Raw genomic sequence first — 19055 nt, forward strand, 5'->3', positions numbered from 1 at the left:
AAAAGCAATGTTTACAAAAAATGGCGGCCTTGACATTCATAATCAACAGCATGTGATTTCTGGCCATGTTTTCCAATTTGCCAGTGATCATATTAGATGTCACAAAAACAAATTTTATGCTGAAAATGCATTTTAAAGACAACCAGTCATTTAAATCCAGAATATTCACTATATCCAAGAAATCCTCCTGGCCATTCGAAGCTGTGGCTTACATTACTGTGGTGTGCTACCTAAAACTTGGATTTCGAATATCGTTGTAGTCTACATTCATTCATTCATTTATACATTTTCAAAATTTTCCTACAAGAAGAAAGTTCACCTGCAAATGAGTATTAGGATATGTAATGAACTGTTGTAAACGATTATCCTATTGCTTTTATCCATATTGTGTTTATCTGTTGCACAGAATGGTTGTTTTTACAAAGTGCACCAGTATCCGGATGTTAAAAGCTATCCGATTTTCTGCAATTACTGCTGTAACATGGTCATCTATTTTTTATGAATCCTTTACCATTAATTTGCATGGCTTAATAAAACTGAGCCTGCAACATTTCATAATTTTGCTGTTTAGGGTGTTCTTTTGGGTTTCAGGTTTTCTATATTTTAAGGGGAAGTAACTCATGTTTACTAAATTATTTGTTCTTTTCTGTCTATCTTAGGTATTACATACTATGTTTGTTGTATAAAATTTACCAGTTGTAAGGTCATCAAAAGCATGTTAATGTTAGGATTTCATATTTATTTAGTAGAAACTGGGAATTATTAATGTTATGTGCATACATGTATATCTTAATTAGTATATTGATATGATGAGACTTCTGAAAATTTAATATTTCTGAATTTAAAGAGTTACAGTTATGTCATTATTATTAAAGGGATGAGACTTTCATTTAAAGTTATAAATGATAATACATGTATTGATTGAAAATGTCCTTAAACTTTGATCAAGCAATATAATAAAGTCTCAAAATATTCTGAATAGTTATTCTGTTTTTTTTTCTAACATGTGCATTGTTTGAAAAAGACAGCTTCTGTCTTATCTATTTGTAATAAAGGGACACCGGTCTCAACCTCCAGGTCTCCTGAGTCAACCCGACAACAGACTTTTCATAGAGTAGTAGTAGTTACTTGCCCTTGAATAAATTTGTGCACTCAATTTTATAGTGGGTGATTTGTGCCACACGAAAACCAACATAGTACAAAAAGTAACCGGGCGCCAGATGAAAACATGAAAATACAATCTACCACAAAGTGGTTCATTTGTTGCATATTCATGTTTTTGCCTGGTGCCATTGATGCAAAATACAAATCAGCCTTCATAAAATTACTTATCATACATAAAAGGTTATTTTTTATCTGTACAAAAAATAGATATTGTACATGTATTAGCACAGTTATGTTCACTTTCAAATTGACCTGTTATAAATAATGGCACAATCAATACCTGTCTTTTTAGTAAAAATAATTATACAATAATATAAATTGTTATTTTAATTAAGACTATGAGTATGTAAGTTTTTTTTTTCTTATTTATTAATTAAGAATTAATTGTCTGTTAATTTAAAAATCTAAAAGTATCTGTCACGGTTTAGAACTGTTCACTATTTAGGAGAGAAAATGTTTAAGCGGCCAGATAGCTCAATCGCTACAGCCGCGGTACATATCATTCTGTGGGTCACAGGTTCGAGTTCTGGTCAAGCTGAAAGTTTTTCTCATCCTCTGACTGCATATAACCATGAATTTAATTCACTTTGCTCTGTAAACATAAGAAATTCAAGGACACAAATCAATATAGTGGGGAAATATGTTGTGGTTTAGAACTGTTTCATTATTATCTGGTAAAATAAATCTGAAGAAATTCTTTTTTATACCATGAGTCTTATAAGATTGGTTAATTGGCTATAAATTGTCTTTGCATCTTGGCAAGACAGAGCCTATTGTTTTTGGTTTATTTTGGTATGTTATTGTTTTACATGTATCCGACAGCAGTAAATAGAATGATGAGTTGATGACCTAAACATTCCGAAAATCTATTTATAGAGGGATGTACTCCTATCGGTAATTCCCATTCTCTCCCGGTCTATTTTGGCGACCGGCGAGTAGGATCACACGTTTATTGTCCGGTCTCTACCTGTTTTGGAGGAGATGTTTGATATCGTTACAGAACAGAACAAATAGTTTACAGATAAATAAGCTTTTTTCCAAAATGAATGTTTGTCACTTAAATTGGTTACAATGATTAATACACACAGATCAACTCTCAAAATTATTGATTATTATTATACATAAACATACAATTCGAAAAAATAAACCAACAACAACAACAAAAGCATGTTTCATTTTATCTATACGAGATAAAAACAATAAATATGTACAATAATTGAGAAAAAGGGTACATTTTTATGGTATTAATATGACACTATCAACTTTGAAACATTTTATTTAATTTGTTATTCGTGTTAAGTAAAAATGTAGAGGAATTATTCAAAGTTACAAATTAGATTTTATGAATTATTCAATTGATTGATAATTTAAAAAATGATAAAGAAAAATACAAATGTACATGTACATGGTTTAAGAATTATAAACAATATTATATATTGAAAGATTAACCATAATTTACTGACTTTTTCCAGTTAAATTTTGACTTATAATCGTCGGTCAATATGACATTTGAATTCTTAAAATTTATTTTACAATTTTAATAAAAAAAAAGAGTAGTAAACGTAAAAACTCAGTTTTAAAATAGTACATAAAACCAGAGACATAGACAATAGAGATAAGCAGCTCCTATATACTCACAAAGATAATACAAGTCGTGACTTTGCAAATAACTAGATATCCTATTTATCAGTCTAACTGAATTATTTTAAACCTTGACCGAAAATTCTAAATAATGAACCAATGAAATAGCTGCGTTGTGCGATTATCAATTGATATTGTTTTTAATGACTGTCCTGATTTTTGAGTCCTAGTTGTCTCCCTTGTATTACGAATACTTTAGGCGTCCTTGACTTACCATAGTTTCGTTGTAAATATTTATGAGAATACTTGAGCTTTATCAGTGTTTATATACGTTGTATGCACTGGAAAATGGAAAATAAATACCCAGAGGTAAGAAAATATATATTCTAATGCATACATGTTAGTTTCATTTAATTCACTGTTCCAAACTTTGCAGTAGGCCTCTTCATATTACAGTACTTAGACTTACAAAATATTAATATGGCTGCAATATATATATTATAATTATTATAAATGCAGCATGCAGTCGCTTTCTTTAGGGGTTAAATTTAAGTTATATGATGTCGAAATATTACCCAGATTCCAATTTTCTCTTAACATTTTCGATTGAATACAAAAATACACAAATCGATTGTTATTGTTGTAGATCTATAAATGTTATTGTTGTAGATCTATAAATAGAATATTTTCAACACGGGGTTTTCCCAGTTAGCTGTACTGAATGTTTTGTCCTGATTTTTATACCGACCTGGAATGTTTAACTCAGTCTTGTGCTATCTTATTTGTTGTTAAAGTATAATTGATCAATACACGGCCTTCAAAATATAACCTTGATTGTTCATTCACTCTAAGTCTAGTACGGAAGCCAATAAGGACCATTAATTTTTATCAACGCGTAACCTTTGAATCACGTAATGTTAATTACAATTTGATAAAAAAAAACAAATTTTAATGGATACTGTATGTTTTATTATTATAACTAAATTACAAGTTATGAAAGACTGGCTACTGTGTTCAAAGAATAATCGTGATCATTTTTGTTTACAAATTTATAAATTTTTACGCAGGCCTTGTCCATGTGATTTTGATTTGGAGTCAAAAGGAAAACTGGTAGATGATCGATATACTAGCTGTACTGTACTTATGTTGGCCCTAATTAAGGAATCACGTGTATGCACATTATGCACTTTTTCTTGCTGTCTAGTTCACAGATACTGCGTGCGGAGCTCTAAATAAATTGTATATTTGTCAATCTCAGCACATATAATTATCGATCATATACCATGTGTATATGCGCACACACATGTATATATTTTGTATCAATAAAACAATAGACATTGTTTGCAATAAAAAATAAATGATATTTTTAAACATCTACGATATCATATACACAAGATTAAAACGTTCGCTAGAAAGCATAAAACACCTACCCTAAAAAAATGCTGTTTTACAAAAATATTCATCTACCACATTTTCACATAAATCCTTTGTCCATCGACGCAGTACTTCTAGATCAATTTTATGCTTCATTTTAAGAGTTCTTGTTGTGAGTAGTGTTCTTGTTGTGAGCAGTCTTCATGCTGTGAGTAGTGTGAATGTTGTGAGTAGTGTTCATGCTGTGAGAAATGTTCATGTTGTGAGAAGTGTTCATGCTGTGAGTAGTGTTCATTTTGTAGGTAGTGATCATGCTGTGAGTAGTATGCTTGATGTGAACAGTGTTCATACTGTGAGTAGTGATCATGTTGTGAGTAGTGTTCATGTTGTGAGAAGTGTTCATGATGTGAATAGTGTTCGTGTTGTGAGTAGTGTTCATGATGTGAGTAGTGTACTAGCATGATGTGAATAGTGTTCATGTTTTGAGTAGTGTTCATGATGTGAGAAGAGTTCATGCTGTGAGTAGTGTTCATGTTTTGAGTAGCGTTCATGTTGTGAATAGTGTTCATGTTGTGAGTAGTTTCATGTTGTGAGTAGTGTTCATGTTGTGAGTAGTGTTCATGTTGTGAGTAGTGATCATGCTGTGAGTAGTGTTCATGTTGTCAGTAGTGTTCATGTTGTGAGTAGTGTTCACGCTGTGAGAAGTGTTCATGATGTGAATAGTGTTCATGTTTTGAGTAGTGTTCATGTTGTGAGTAGTATTCATGTTGTGAGAATTGTTCATGGTGTGAGTAGTTTTCATGTTGTCAGAAATGTTCATATTGTGAGAGGTGTTCATGTTGTGAGTAATGTTCATGTTGTGAGAAGTGCTCATGATATGAGAAGTGTTCATGCTGTGAGTAGTTTTCATGTTGTGCGTAGTGTTCATGCTGTTAGCTGAGTTCATGATGTGAGAAGTGTTCATGTTGTGAGTAGTGTTCATGCTGTGAGTAGTTTTCATGTTGTGCGTAGTGTTCATGCTGTGAGCTGAGTTCATGATGTGAGAAGTGTTCATGTTGTGAGTAGTGTTCATGCTGTGAGTAGTTTTCATGTTGTGCGTAGTGTTCATGCTGTGAGCTGAGTTCATGCTGTGAGAAGTGTTCATGTTGTGAGTAGTGTTCATGCTGTGAGTAGTGTTTATGTTGTGCGTAGTGTTCATGCTGTGAGTAGTATGCATGTCGCGAGAAGAGTTCATGTTGTAAGTAGCGTTCATGTTATGAGTAGTTTCATGTTGTGAGAAATGTTCATGCTGTGAGAACTGTTCATTTAATCATGTTCATGATGCGAGTAGTGTTAAGATATTTTGATGTTTTGAGAAGTGTTCATAATGTTATGTTCATGTTTTGAGATGTGTTCACTGAGTTACATTCATGTTGAGAAGTGTTCAGTGGGTAATGTTCATGTTGTGAATGAAATTATGTAATGTTCATGTTGAAACTAGAGTTTAGTGAGTTCTTCTTGTATTGTGACTTGTGATCAGCATTTGTATTTTTAGTGCTCAGTGAATATTGTTATTTATGTGTTCATACAGAAATTGATATTATGTTGACTGTGAACAATGCTTTCTGAGGTTTGTTACTAGAGTGAAAAGTTATATTTATGGTGATAGTAAAAAATCAGTGATTGAAGTTCACGATGTGAGAAGTGTTCAGTGCATGAGCCATGAGAAGTGCAAAGTTAGTCCTGCCCTATTGAATATACGTTTTCTACATTGTCCCTCTCCAAATGTTTAGAAAGCGAATTCGATTCAATAAACATAAAGGCAATAAACGAAAAACTTTGGGAAAAATCAGGTCGAGAAACGCAGGTAATATTGATTTTTTTTTCTACATTTTAGGACCATCCCCGCACGATATTGCCTGACCTGTGCAGGAAATTCTATAGTCTTGGATGGATGTACGGAACTGGTGGCGCCTTAAGTGTTCGAACTGGGTGAGTCAGTAGTTGGGTAATTAGTTGTAAAGAAGTAAACAAAAATAACCTGACTTTGAATATACTTAAATATTGCATGGTCATTGAAGTCACGTGGTAGTTATCATTTACAGTAAGCACACTTTCGTATTGTTTTAAAGCAGCAAGCCTTCAGATAATTTTCATAAACATTTTGGAAATGTATTTAAAAGTAAAATATTGTGAGGTAGACAAATAAAGTAATTTACATATTGCAATCGGCACTTACAATCCAAGAAAATTACCAAAATGTGGTCAACATATGCAAAAACAGTCCTTACTGCGTTAGTAACGCAGTAGACATAATTGTGGTGATCATTTAAATAATGAAAGAAAACCGTGATAGTCCAAATAGTTTACTTTGATGAGTAAAATATGAAAAAATACAATAGACCGAACAAGATATATGTGTATATATTATGTCTTTTCTAGCACAGTATAATTATGCAAACGATAATAAAAATTCAAATTCCATATTGAAAGACAATTAGCGACCTGTATTTCCCAATCCCATCGTTTTATTTCCGAATTTCACCAGTATTTGAACTTCTATATAATGGAAAAGGGAGTGCAGGAATATGTATCCATATTAGTAAACAGGAAAAAGCTTTATTTAATATAAACTGGTGGTTTTTCGTTGCCGTGGTAACAGGCTTCTTTTTATCATATATTTCAGTGATAAAATCTACATAACGCCATCTGGTATTCAGAAAGAGCTAGTTCAGGTACGTACGTGTATGTAATAATCCGATTCTGCTAAGTTAACGCGATAACTCACTCACATTTTTAGCTCACCTGAGCAGTGTTCGCAATCTGCCTTTATCCGCCATTAATCGTGCGTTTTGCTTATTTTGTTGTGTGGATAAGCGGCAATGAACTATAAGTAGCAAATAATATACCACTCTTGCATCATGCTAAGGTTTGCGCCCTCCATTTTAATTTTTGGCACTTGCACATGGTCATTTTCACCTAGACGTTTGAGACTTGTCACCCACACACCACAGCTCTAACACATGTTGTGAATAAATCTTTACTGTTCATAAACGCTGAAAGCATTGGGCATGATTTATTACTTTGGAAATATTACTTTGGAAAAAAAACTATCAACATTAAAAAAACAAGATATGTTTGTAAAACATGTATGCCCCCTATCGGCAGCCAATTAGTCATATGATCAGGTTATTATGCATGACTTCTGACCCAGTGAACAAACAATTAATAAGGGTTATCTAGTATCTACAGGTCATGACTAGTCACAAGGTAATAATTATTGTGACCCCATAGGTTGTGTGCAGCAATTTAAGTTATTACAAATCTTACAAATAATATATGCATAAATTTTATGAATCATGTAGGCCTCATTAATGACAGCCAAGTTGTTATATTACATAAGACCTTCAAATGTGTATACCAAAAGCTTTTTTAGTTTAATATAAAAATATCAACCAAGGCAACTTAACTTGTTGAGTTATTGGTCACAAACCGTCATTAAGTACAAGGTCAATATGACATTGACCCCTTGACCCCAAAATTAATAGGGGTCACCTACTGGTCATGACCAATCATCATACCAAGTTTAAAGTTCCTAGGCCTAAGCATTCTTTAGTTATTGATCAGAAACCGTTTTTACCTACAAGGTCAACGTGACCATGACCTTTGACCCTTGATCCAAAAATCAATAGGTGTCATCTGCTGGTCATGACCAATCATCATACCAAGTTTGAAGTTCCTTGGCCTAAGCGTTCTTTAGTAATTGATTGGAAACCCTTTTTACCTACAAGGTCAATGTGACCTTGACCCTTTGACCCCTTGACGCCAAAATCAATAGGGGTCATCTGCTGGTCATGACCAATCACCATACCAAGTTTGAGGTTCCTAGGCCTAAGTGTTCTTAAGTTATTGATCGGAAACCATTTTTTCCTACAAGGTCAATGTGACCTTGACCTTTGACCCCTTGACCCCAAAATCAATAGGTGTCATCTGCTGGTCATGACCAATCACCATACCAAGTTTGAAGTTCCTAGGCCTAAGCGTTCTTTAGTTATTGATCGGAAACCATTTTTACCTACAAGGTCAATGTGACCTTGACCTTTGACCCCTTGACCCCAAAATCAATAGGGGTCATCTGCTGGTCATGACCAATCACCATATCAAGTTTGAAGTTCCTAGGCCTAAGCGTTGTTTAGTTATTGAGCGGAAATCGTTTTTACCTACAAGGTCTATGTGACCTTGACCTTTGACCCCTTGACCCCAAAATCAATAGGGGTCATCTGCTGGTCATGACAAATCACCATACCAAGTTTGAAGTTCCTAGGCCTAAGCGTTCTTTAGTTATCACTCGGAAACCATTTGGTCTACGGACCGACGGACCAACGGACCGACAAGTGCAAAGCAATATACCCCCTCTTCTTTGAAGTGGGGGCATAATTATGATATTAATCAAGAAAATTCGCGCAGGTTGAACTTGAGAGTGGCAAATGGTCGGTCCGAAAGCAGTTAAGTATTAATCCAATCGCATTGAGAAAATATTTACTGACATAAATATAGAAAAGTTCGTTAACTATGAGATCTTATTATGACGAAATTCAATGTCCGGTTTTCACAGGGAGTTTGTTAGGAGAGGCAGTTGGTGTTTTTCTGTGATATCTGGACTTACAGTGTTTTTTTACGACAGGGTGAAGATTTATTTGTTCAATCCAGTGATGGCACTGATATAGATCGTCCACCAACTGAAAAGAAGTTGAAAAAGAGTACATGTACACCGCTAATATCTGTGGTATATAGATTAAATGAAGGTGAATATTTAAAATATTATTATAATTTTGTGTGTAAAAAGTTTATTATATCAATGCCCATAACACGACATTTGCAAAGCAACACATGTTGAATGGCAAACAATGGTTGTTGCCAAGGGGAGTTGCTCTAGAGAGGTTAAATTTAGTTGTTGAAAAGAGGGGACCGCTTTACAGAGGTTGCACTGTATTCGGATCATTTTAATGGAGATAGTTTGTTGCCGGGAACCATCTTTTTATGAAATAGGTAAATATGCTAATGCCTGCTACCCTTTAACTAATAATTACTCAGAGGAGGAACATGACCGTGTCTCGAGTGGGGGTTCGGACCCATGATCTCTGGGTTGAATGGCACATACCTTAACTTCTAAGCCATGTTCATTTTTTGGCTTGTGTACTTGTAGCAACGAGCAAGTTGCTAAACTGTATAAAATATTTTACTGTAATACAGACTCATTGAAATAATGTCCAACACAAACTCTTGTACAGGCATTACATCAAAAAACGTTAACCAAATGCACTTGTAATCAAGTTCCTCACCCGGGGAAGAGCCGTGGACTGCACTTAAGACTCCATCAAACTGCGATGTTTTGTTATGGTGCCAAAATACAATCACCGTAAACGGCTGCCCCGACCGTGTAACGAAAGATGGCTTCCACTATATTTTGTAATACTCAACTGGGGTTTAAACCTTCGATCTCCTAAATATGCAGTACTGTAGTGCGTGCCCTGTTGAGTAAATTAATGTTTGTCTCTTTAAACGTAAAAGTATCATTGATATAAATTTGGTGGTGTTAAACCTTTCAGGATGTCATGCAGTGTACCATTTACATAATACGGCCGCTGTGATGGTGTCAATGTTATGGTCAGGGACAGAGTTCCGGATTACGCATCAGAAAATGATACAGTGCATTAAGAAAGGAAACTCCGGTATTCATACATTCATTCATTCAATTCATTCATTCATTCATTCATTTATTCATACCCTTGTTTTACTTTGCGATTAGCCTTACCTTGTTATATTAATGGAGAATCGGTGTATATAGGCTCATGCCAGAAAAAAAGTCAAATTTTCTCTCCCATTTTTAATATGACAACTAGAGATTTTTTTAAATACTCGAAGATGAAATTTATATTGATTGTAAGTAAGTGCACAGAAAAACGGTTACATTAAAAAAAATCAAGATAGCGAAACCGATCCAAGAAACTCCATCAGTAACTTTGTTCTTACTTATAATGTTTAGCTTTCACCCCGTGTTTGACACTACTTCCATTTACTCACTTGTAGGTCAATGTAACAATGCAAAAACTCTAGTTTCTGAGTCAAATTTCAGAAAACAAGTTTTATTTTTGAAAATTTATTAAAGGAACGTATATCAGGTTGTTTCTATGGACTCGTATATGGGTTTTTTTTACCGTTTTTACATATTTGAAACATCCGAACGCATCTAACAGTCTGAAGCCAATGTTCACAGGAAAATATATTATGGAGTGTCCTTACTGATCTGCGATCAGGTTGTTAATAAGACAAGGAAAACCAAACCTTTAAATTAACAGAATAGAAGATACATGTATATTTTGAAGATGGTGATTGAGATTCTCAAAATATAAAGTTATATTTGGCATATTTAACTGAATAACTAGGCGTTTTTATTCTTCTGTAGTAGCAAGTAGTTAACATATCTTGCATCTAGGTTCATATATTTGTATGTTTTTTGTTGTTGTTGTTGTTGTTGTTGTATTTTTTATAAAAAAAATATTATTATTATTATTATTATTTTGTTGTTTGTAAGAAACTTATATACAAAACTTGTTTTGAGAGATGTAGCTTTAAAGTGTTATAATTATACAAGCTACAGCATAAAAACATGAAATGGTATTCATCCTCAATTTTAAAAGTGTTGCAACACTAGCGATTTACGGCCGAGTGTTTTATAATGGCGTTACCTGTCCGTTCTTTATTGAACAAAATGTAATGAAGACTTGTGTTCGTGCATGTGTGCGTCTCATGACTGTGCGAGTGATCGATGACTAGCAGTATTATGTTGTTTTATAATGTAAGAAAAGATTTTGGAAAATAAAGCATGAATAGCACAACATTTCCCATTAGATCATCATGGGTCAGTTTCAATCTAAACATAACTAGTTGGTTTATTTAAGCTAAAGGCAAGCTATATTTTTCACAATTATATCTACTTGTATTTCAGACAAGCATTTTGACTACCACGAAACCTTAATAGTGCCAATTATTGAAAACAAATCGACGGAGGACGAAATAGCCGTACGTATTTAGGAAGAAGAAAAAACACTCGTGAATTCTTGGTTGATTTAAAATATTAATGTATCCATCATATTTCGAGGCATTCAGACTCTTATGAATAGCAAGGAGCCAAAAAAGAATGTTTCGGAAGACGTCGTTGAATTTACCCATGTGTGATGGAAAAGGCTGAAAAGTAGCAAAATATTGTCACCGCTTTTCCCAAACTTTTTAGATGCAGAAAGTGGCCCTGCAAGTCGACCTTACGCTTTTACTTGCGTCAGTTCAAATTCAATGCTGTAAAATTAAGCCTTCGATTTATGTCATAACTATATTGATGTCATTTGAACTTGATTGAAAGTAAAAATAAAAAAGAGAATTATTTTAACTATCTTCTCAACATTCGGACCACCTCGCAAACATTGCATTTGCAATGCTTACGGAAAGTATGAAGAAAAGAGTCGGAAAGCCAAACTTTGCCAGCTTACATACACCTCTATGTATTACAATTTTTGCGTTTTAAGTTATGTTAGTATTAAAATGTTTGTCTTGTTTTAAGTACTCTTTTTTCTTAATTGGTAAGAAGTCCCTTTTACTGATCCGGAGATCTGCGAAGTCATTTTACATACATGTATACCTAGGCTAGTATAGGAAAAACACAATAAGAAAATTTTAACTTTTAACATAATATTTTATATGGTTAACAAAGAATATTCCTTTTTTCGTTTTTATTCAGGAGTCAATGACGGCGGCCATGTTGGATTATCCGGAAACGAGTGCAATATTGATCAGACGACACGGGATGTATGTTTGGGGGCCATCTTGGCAAAAAGCCAAATGCATGTAGGTTACTTGTTAAAATAAGCCGCGCCATGACAAAACCAACATAATGGGTTTGTGACCAGCATGGATCCAGACCAGCCTGCGCATCCGCGTAGTCTGATCAGGATCCATGCTGTTCGCTTACCAACTCGAAACTGATAGCAAACAGCATTGATCCTGATCAGACTGCGTGGATGCGCAGGCTGGTCTGGATCCATGCTGGTTGCAAATGCATTACGTTGGTTTTGTCGTGACGCGGCTGAAATATGAAGACATAATGTTTACTGTCACTGAACTGGCAATGTATGTCAAATAAGAAATCGAAATAAATTAGTTATGTAAAGATGAATAAAATATAAGTATAAAATTATCAGTAAATGTATAGGAAATTGCTGCCGAAAAAAGTTTTTTTTAATCGACTACCCGTTATGAACGATTATCAGCCGTGATTTTTTTTACTTTTATTTATAACATCAAATCAACAAAAAAATCTACCGACAAAACGTCTTTAAAAAAAATAGATATAAAAAGGAGTACCGACAAAACGTTTTATTTAAAAAATAGATATATCTACTCTAGTTTAAGTATCTATTTTTGAGGACGTTTTCATTGATTTGATAAGTGTGTATGTTAAAAAAAAAATTTTTAAATCACGGCGGGTAGTCGGTTACACAACGGGTAGTGGATCGCTATCAATGCCTATGAGTAAATCATCATTCGTTGCTCATTTTTGTTATTGAAAGTAATAGTTTATTTGGAGTTGACCTGTGCCCGGTATTTTACCTCTGACATTTGAAGATAACACGTAACACATATTGGAAGTGACGCTAATTGTTTTTTTACAATAAAGCAAATTACTTGCAAAAAGCTTTTTAGCACATATTTTTTCCATATATCTTCATGGTTATTGGATTTTTGTTAATGAATTTCCAGGGCAGAAAGTTTTGACTACCTGTTTAACGTTGCTATGCAGATGAAGCAATTCGGCCTTGACCCCGAGAAGATTCCAGTGGCCCCGGAAGGGGCATACACATAGCTTTGACAGTTATTTGGAGGGAAAAAATGTCTGTAATCAAGGAACATTGCTTTGTTTTTGAGAAATATTATTATTTTGTCTTTCATTGTTCTTGTTATTACAGGCATGTCTAGTTCATCTTTTATGTTACCACAATAAATACAGTTATTTTTCGTTTTTCTTCTTGTTTCTTTAACATATATGTTCCGTTTTACTTTGTTACATTTGAATTTGTGTACATACACATTCGTGTATTTTGAATGTGTATTTCATAACTAAAAGATAAGAGAAGGTTTAAGGTTTGAATATGTTCTTTCCTTTAAGTGTTTTTGAAAAGGTTTTGAAGAACTACAGAAACTGTTATGAATTACTAGACATTGCCAATGACATAAGAAGCGATTACTAACAGTTGAACAGTTGAAGGTGGTCGATCAGACCAACCAAGATAGTTACCTGTTAAAATGCAATTTTAATATTTCAAGCTTTTTAAATGTGGAGTATGACCCCAAGTGCCCCTCCGCGCATTTTTTGGAGCAAAAACGGTCACTTTAGTATAACCACTGACCTTCGGTAAGCTAGCAAGACTATTTCATGACATGCAAGATCACAAAGACGCTGGCGGGACTCGAATCCGTCACCTCGAGTGGCAAGTAGTACAGAATTAGCGATATAACGACCTTTGCCACTAGCTCATGCAAGACCCTATTTCAGAATTTCACTTAACAATCAATATTGTCTGTCCGTTTAGGCTTTAAGTAACCCAATGGTATTGAAAATTATTATTTAAGGTCAATTCCCAGTTAAGATAATGTTTACATGTAAGGTTGTGCAGAGTCAACAGTTCACGAAGAAGATGAGACTTTCTTACGCAAAATGTAACGTTGCATGCTCAAACAATGCAAATTAAAACTGGACAAGGGCAACATTATCGCAATATACGCCCCTCACAGAAGCCTTTGACAGAGATGTGGGCATTATAGATAAGCATATAGGAGATATGCTCTGGGCAATATCCGGAAAATATCTGGATATATCATCTCTAGTGATTTTTATCTAAACTTTGACCCCTATGTGTGACCTTGACATTGGCAGCAGGGACCTAAATTTTGCACGCGACACATCGCCTCACAAAAGTGAACAATTGTGCCAAGTTATATTGAAATACCTCTATGCATGTATAAGTTTTGCTCCGGACAAGCGTTTTTCTATGACCTCTTAGTGTGACCTTGACCTTTGACCTAGAGGCCTGATTCATGCGCGCGACACGGCTTCTCATAGTGGTGAACATTTGTATGAAGTTTCATTAGAATCCCTCCATATGTGTAGGAGATATGCTCTGGACAAAATCTCTATATTTTATCATCTTTAGTGACCTTGACAATATATAAATAACACATGGGTTTGTGGGTAACAGTAAAAATATCAGCCCGAGGAAAATACTGTTACCCGAGGCGTAGCCGAGGGTAACAGTATTTTTACGAAGGATGATATTTTTACTGTTACTCACAAACCCATGTGTTATTTATTTTATTACCCCGAACAAAAATACTGTGATAATCTGAAATTGTCAACTGAAACAGTTTCCAGAATATTCTTAGCATAGTTTTTGGCAAAATAACGATGATATCCTATGTCTGTCCACCGTATCTGTAACGTTTCAATAATTAAAATTGTTAAATAATCCTTTGTTGCATGCTTAAATCGTCTGCATGTTCCAGTTTGACACATAATTATTTACATTGCACTTACTTCCGTTGAAAACGGATGTTCACTTTTTAACTATTCAACAAAAAGATATTTTATACGCGAAAAGCACACCAGGGTGCGAACAACTAAATTTTATGAGTGTCATAGTTACTCCAGAGAAGAAATTGATGTCCTATCGGGGTTTAACGTCGAAAATAAGAATGAATCGAGAGAAAAAAATGGCGGCCATTTTATTTCATTTTATACTGTTAAAAAATACTGTTAAAAAAAGTATGTAACAGTACAAAATTCTTAGTCACGTGGTACACTTGCATTAACAGTAAAAATAACTCCAAGAGGCCTGTGGGAAATTAGCATTACGAAAAAAGTGAGGGGTAATAATCATCTTTAGTGACCTCTAAGTGTGACTTTGATCCAGAGGCCTGGTTCATGCACGGGATCCGGCTTCTCACAGTGGTTAACATTTCTCTGAAGTTTCATTAAAAATTCTCCATGGATGTAGGATGGGTAATGTTAACATTTTTAATTTTGCCATTTTGCGCGTTCTTTACGGTTTTCAAGTCCATCATTTTTGTAGCATCAGCGTTGTATGTGCCGTGTGAAGACCGGAAAAGGTCGCCCTGTACTTTCCATTTGATATGTTTTATTCTCAATCCTTGAAGATCTGACCAGGACTCGGACCCAGGTCCCCAGAAAACCGTTCCGCGGCTATACCGATGTGAGTTATCCGGTCGCTTACACATCTCCACTGAACAGTGAACAGTTCTGACTCATGACATGGGGATAGTGCGGGATGAGAAATTAACAGAAGTTAGACTGAACGGGTGAGAAAATAACGAAAAAGGGATTTGTTCGGGATATAAAGATATAGATTTTAAAAGTTCACTTTATATGAGAATTGTCGGGAAAAGGAATCGTAAGTGATTTCAATACAAAATGTGCCAAAAGTCGAAAATCACTGTGATCTCTCATCAGCAAAATAAACTCATATCAATTAGCAACTTTTAGTTGCATTGGATTTTAAATCTTGAATTTTAATGCATAATGTTCCTTACTGTATATTAAAATATCAAACTGCCCCTTTTTAATTTATTAAAAACAAAATCAGAAAACAAAACAAAGAAAGTTGAGCCACGCCATGACAAAACCAACATAATGCGTTTGCGACCAGCATGGATCCAGACCAACCTGCGCATCCGCGCAGTCAGATCAGGATCTATGCTGTTCGCTATCAGTTTCTCTACTTCTAATAGGGTTTGTAAGCGAACAACAGCAGGGATCCTGATCAGACTGCGCGGTTGCGCAGGCTGGTCTGGATCCATTCTGGTCGCAAACGCATTATGTTGGTTTTGTCATGGCGCGGCTCAATTGTTCACCATATCAGAATCTGTTTTATTTTGTTCTCGAATAATACCACAAAATACGTCATCAATCTTTAACAAATAGCACAGTTTGGTATTTTACAACTAAGAACATTCATAAAACCCATCCCGTTTTTCAGCGCATGCGTCATACCTTAACTTGATTACGCATGTCTTTTACTTTAAAGTTGAAAAGACTTTGCAAAAGTTGACATTTTAAAGAAAAAACATATACATATTTTCGAAACTGTAAATTGAAAGAATATTGAAAAACACTACAAATGCAAACACGCACGCACACGCACACATAAGTACGGATTACCCAAAGACGAAATTCTCACTAGTCCCGTGGATCTTGAAATAACTCTTAACAGAATTTCTAATTAGAAAGACATGATGCATTCTTTCTTTTTTTTTTAATTTCCCCTTTTGCAAGTCCTTCCGACCCCTTCCCCTACACCCTTATCCTGTTGTAGGCTTTTTAATTGATTTCATCTGTGATTACCTTGTAGGTTTCTATGATAAAAAAAATCATTTCCTGTTTTGTATAATTTAATAATTTATAATGACTTCCCGTCCGGGGTTCGCCAATGTGCCCTGTCCTTTTTGGTGTCCTGCTGGGGGTCCTTTGCTGAGGTATTCTTTGTTCATTAAATGTCGCCTTTTCTTGTTGATCTTGTGCTTCATATTTTAAAGTAAATTAAGCTATATTTGCGCTATATTGGAACATAACTGAAAACCTAGTGGACGATGCACTAGCCGTGTTTTCTTAGAACGAGCCCAATAGAACTAATAAATTGAAATGTATAATGATCTCTTTTTTCACATCGCCCATCATTTTGTGTCTTGACAGAACTTTGTTTCTTCGAGTACAATACGGATTTGATATGGATTTTTTTATTCGAAAAATTGGAAACGAGTCTAGGTGTGGTGCAGTATGGGTTTAATATGAAACTGTTTGCTCTCGGAAAATGAAAACGAAGCCAGATGAAGTACAATAGTGATTTGATATGAATATTTGTACTCGGAAACTAGGCCACCTTAAATACAATAGAGATCTGATATAGATTGTTTGGACTGGGACATTGAAAACGAGGCTTAATTGATAAGAGGAGAGTTAAAAATAGGAGATCACATAGTACTAACGCTGAAAGTTCGCTGGTTAAATTTTATTAGGACTGGTGTGGTCTAGTTATTGATATGTTCTGCCTAAGATCCAGAAAGAGTGAGTCTTAAATGTTTATGAAATTCTACTTCAGATATTTTAAAGGCCCATTATGCCTTAGAAATACTTTTACAAACGTTTTATTTTTTTGTGTTCTTTTATGGTATTCAAAATCCAGTAATTCACTAAATGCGACTAAATATATGTTGTTGTTTGTGTACGAAATCTGCTGTGGTCATAGTATTATTTTTACAATAGGTTTATCTCTTAGATTTGGTTTGCTATTCCTAATCATGGTCATGCAACTACATAGTATGAGGTGAAGAAGCAGACGCTTGTTTTGGTTGAGTTTATTATGTTTTGTTTAGGGGGTGAGTTGTCATACACAAATTTAAAATTTATATGCATTTATTTTTTCAAATGAATGTTATTATCTTAAATGCTTCTGGGAATGTTGTTTTATCAATTCATTTGTAAATAAGATTGTTATATGTCTATTAACGGAATAATTTAAATAAACACGAAATTAGTTCACACCTACATGTGTATTGGTAACGTGATGGTTTAAGCCAATGAAAACACGTCAATATTATTATACTCAGGCAGAGAAAAAGTGTGCAAAGAGTAAATCGATAATCTTTATGTAGCAAGCAAACTTTGAATTGCAAGTATTTTTTCATATCTTTTCGGCAGGATAAACTGTCCGAGGGCCAGGCATTTTCGTATCGTAAAATGGCTGCCATTTACAGTATCAAGTGATTATCCCAAGCACCACCGCGACTTAGCGCGGGAATTTTAATTATAGCTAAGCTCGGCGCGTCGCATAGAATGGAAAATACCTTTTTTCATATTTTATTGTAATAAATATTTACAAACTGTGTCTTTCGGGTTTTTTTTTTATCAATATATAACCAATAATGATGTTAATATGAATAAATAATCATATCTCAAATCTGTGACTTTGATTTACAATGAAATTCTACCTTAAGTGTATTAAAAAGGTTTTTAATTTCCTGTAATTTTATTTTGTGATTATGCTTCAAAGCAGTCAATTGACCGTGAATTTTCTTTTCATATTTTGATTTCCTTGAAATCATTTTTCTCATCAAGGCATGCAACTTTAATATGATGATACATTAATTACATTCCATGAAAATGTTTAAAGATATAAAATATCTCATGACACGTTTGTCCATTTTACATTACACCTTTAATTCAGCAAATTTAAAGTCTTCATAAAAAGTAGTATGCAATCGTACCAATATTACATACGAATGTATGTTATATTTTTCTTGTTTATTATTATTTGATATACAGTATACATGACTAACTGACGATGAGCTTATCCAGAATAATCCAAAAATTGGCATATACATGTACTAACAAAGGGGCGTAATTTGCAACATTACAAAATAAAAAAATTCTATCTGCACGAGTTAACGTCCATATAAAGCCACTAACAGCTAGTATATGACCTAGGATTAATTCGCATTTTAGCTAAAGCATAAAAATATTCATAAAAAATACATTTATCTATGGAAATTATTTGGACTTACAGAGACTCGTCTGCGGTGATGTCACAAGAAATTATGATGTCTTTGCTTGGCCTTTAAAAAGCTTTACATGTACTTCCTTTTTCATTAATTACCGTATATATTCTAAAAACGGCATCTCGTGGACAATAAAATTAAAATAACACAAACACGAGCGAAATTAATACAAACAGCAGTCTACAAATTCATCTATCGACTTTTAAACTCCGTATTTCTACTACAATGGCGTAGAATCTAACATTAATTTTGGTAATAAAAATAGATTTTAATGACAT

At 34.2% G+C, this 19055-nt stretch overlaps 1 protein-coding gene across 1 annotated transcript; it reads left to right on the forward strand.

Moving 5' to 3' along the window:
- Positions 1-2981: 2981 nt before the first annotated feature.
- Positions 2982-13167, forward strand: LOC132719675 (methylthioribulose-1-phosphate dehydratase-like). The gene is made up of 8 exons (XM_060703485.1): positions 2982-3114; positions 5996-6090; positions 6785-6833; positions 8783-8903; positions 9708-9830; positions 11108-11181; positions 11894-12000; positions 12913-13167. Exons 1-8 carry the CDS (start codon positions 3082-3084, stop codon positions 13013-13015), a joined length of 705 nt encoding a protein of 234 aa, XP_060559468.1. The 5' UTR covers positions 2982-3081; the 3' UTR covers positions 13016-13167.
- The last annotated feature ends 5888 nt before the right edge of the window (positions 13168-19055 follow it).

This window comes from Ruditapes philippinarum, unplaced genomic scaffold (genome assembly GCF_026571515.1).
Source record: "Ruditapes philippinarum isolate M1 unplaced genomic scaffold, ASM2657151v2 ctg1987_1_1_1_1, whole genome shotgun sequence".
In the NCBI taxonomy this organism is placed as follows: Eukaryota; Metazoa; Mollusca; class Bivalvia; order Venerida; family Veneridae; genus Ruditapes; species Ruditapes philippinarum.

Bases quoted from the DNA above. Each gene is read 5' to 3' on its own strand.
- LOC132719675 (XM_060703485.1), top strand. From the start codon at position 3,082: ATGCACTGGAAAATGGAAAATAAATACCCAGAG. The intron at 3,115-5,995 runs GTAAGAAAATAT...TCTACATTTTAG, and splicing joins TGGAAAATAAATACCCAGAG to GACCATCCCCGCACGATATT. The intron at 11,182-11,893 runs GTACGTATTTAG...GTTTTTATTCAG, and splicing joins CGACGGAGGACGAAATAGCC to GAGTCAATGACGGCGGCCAT.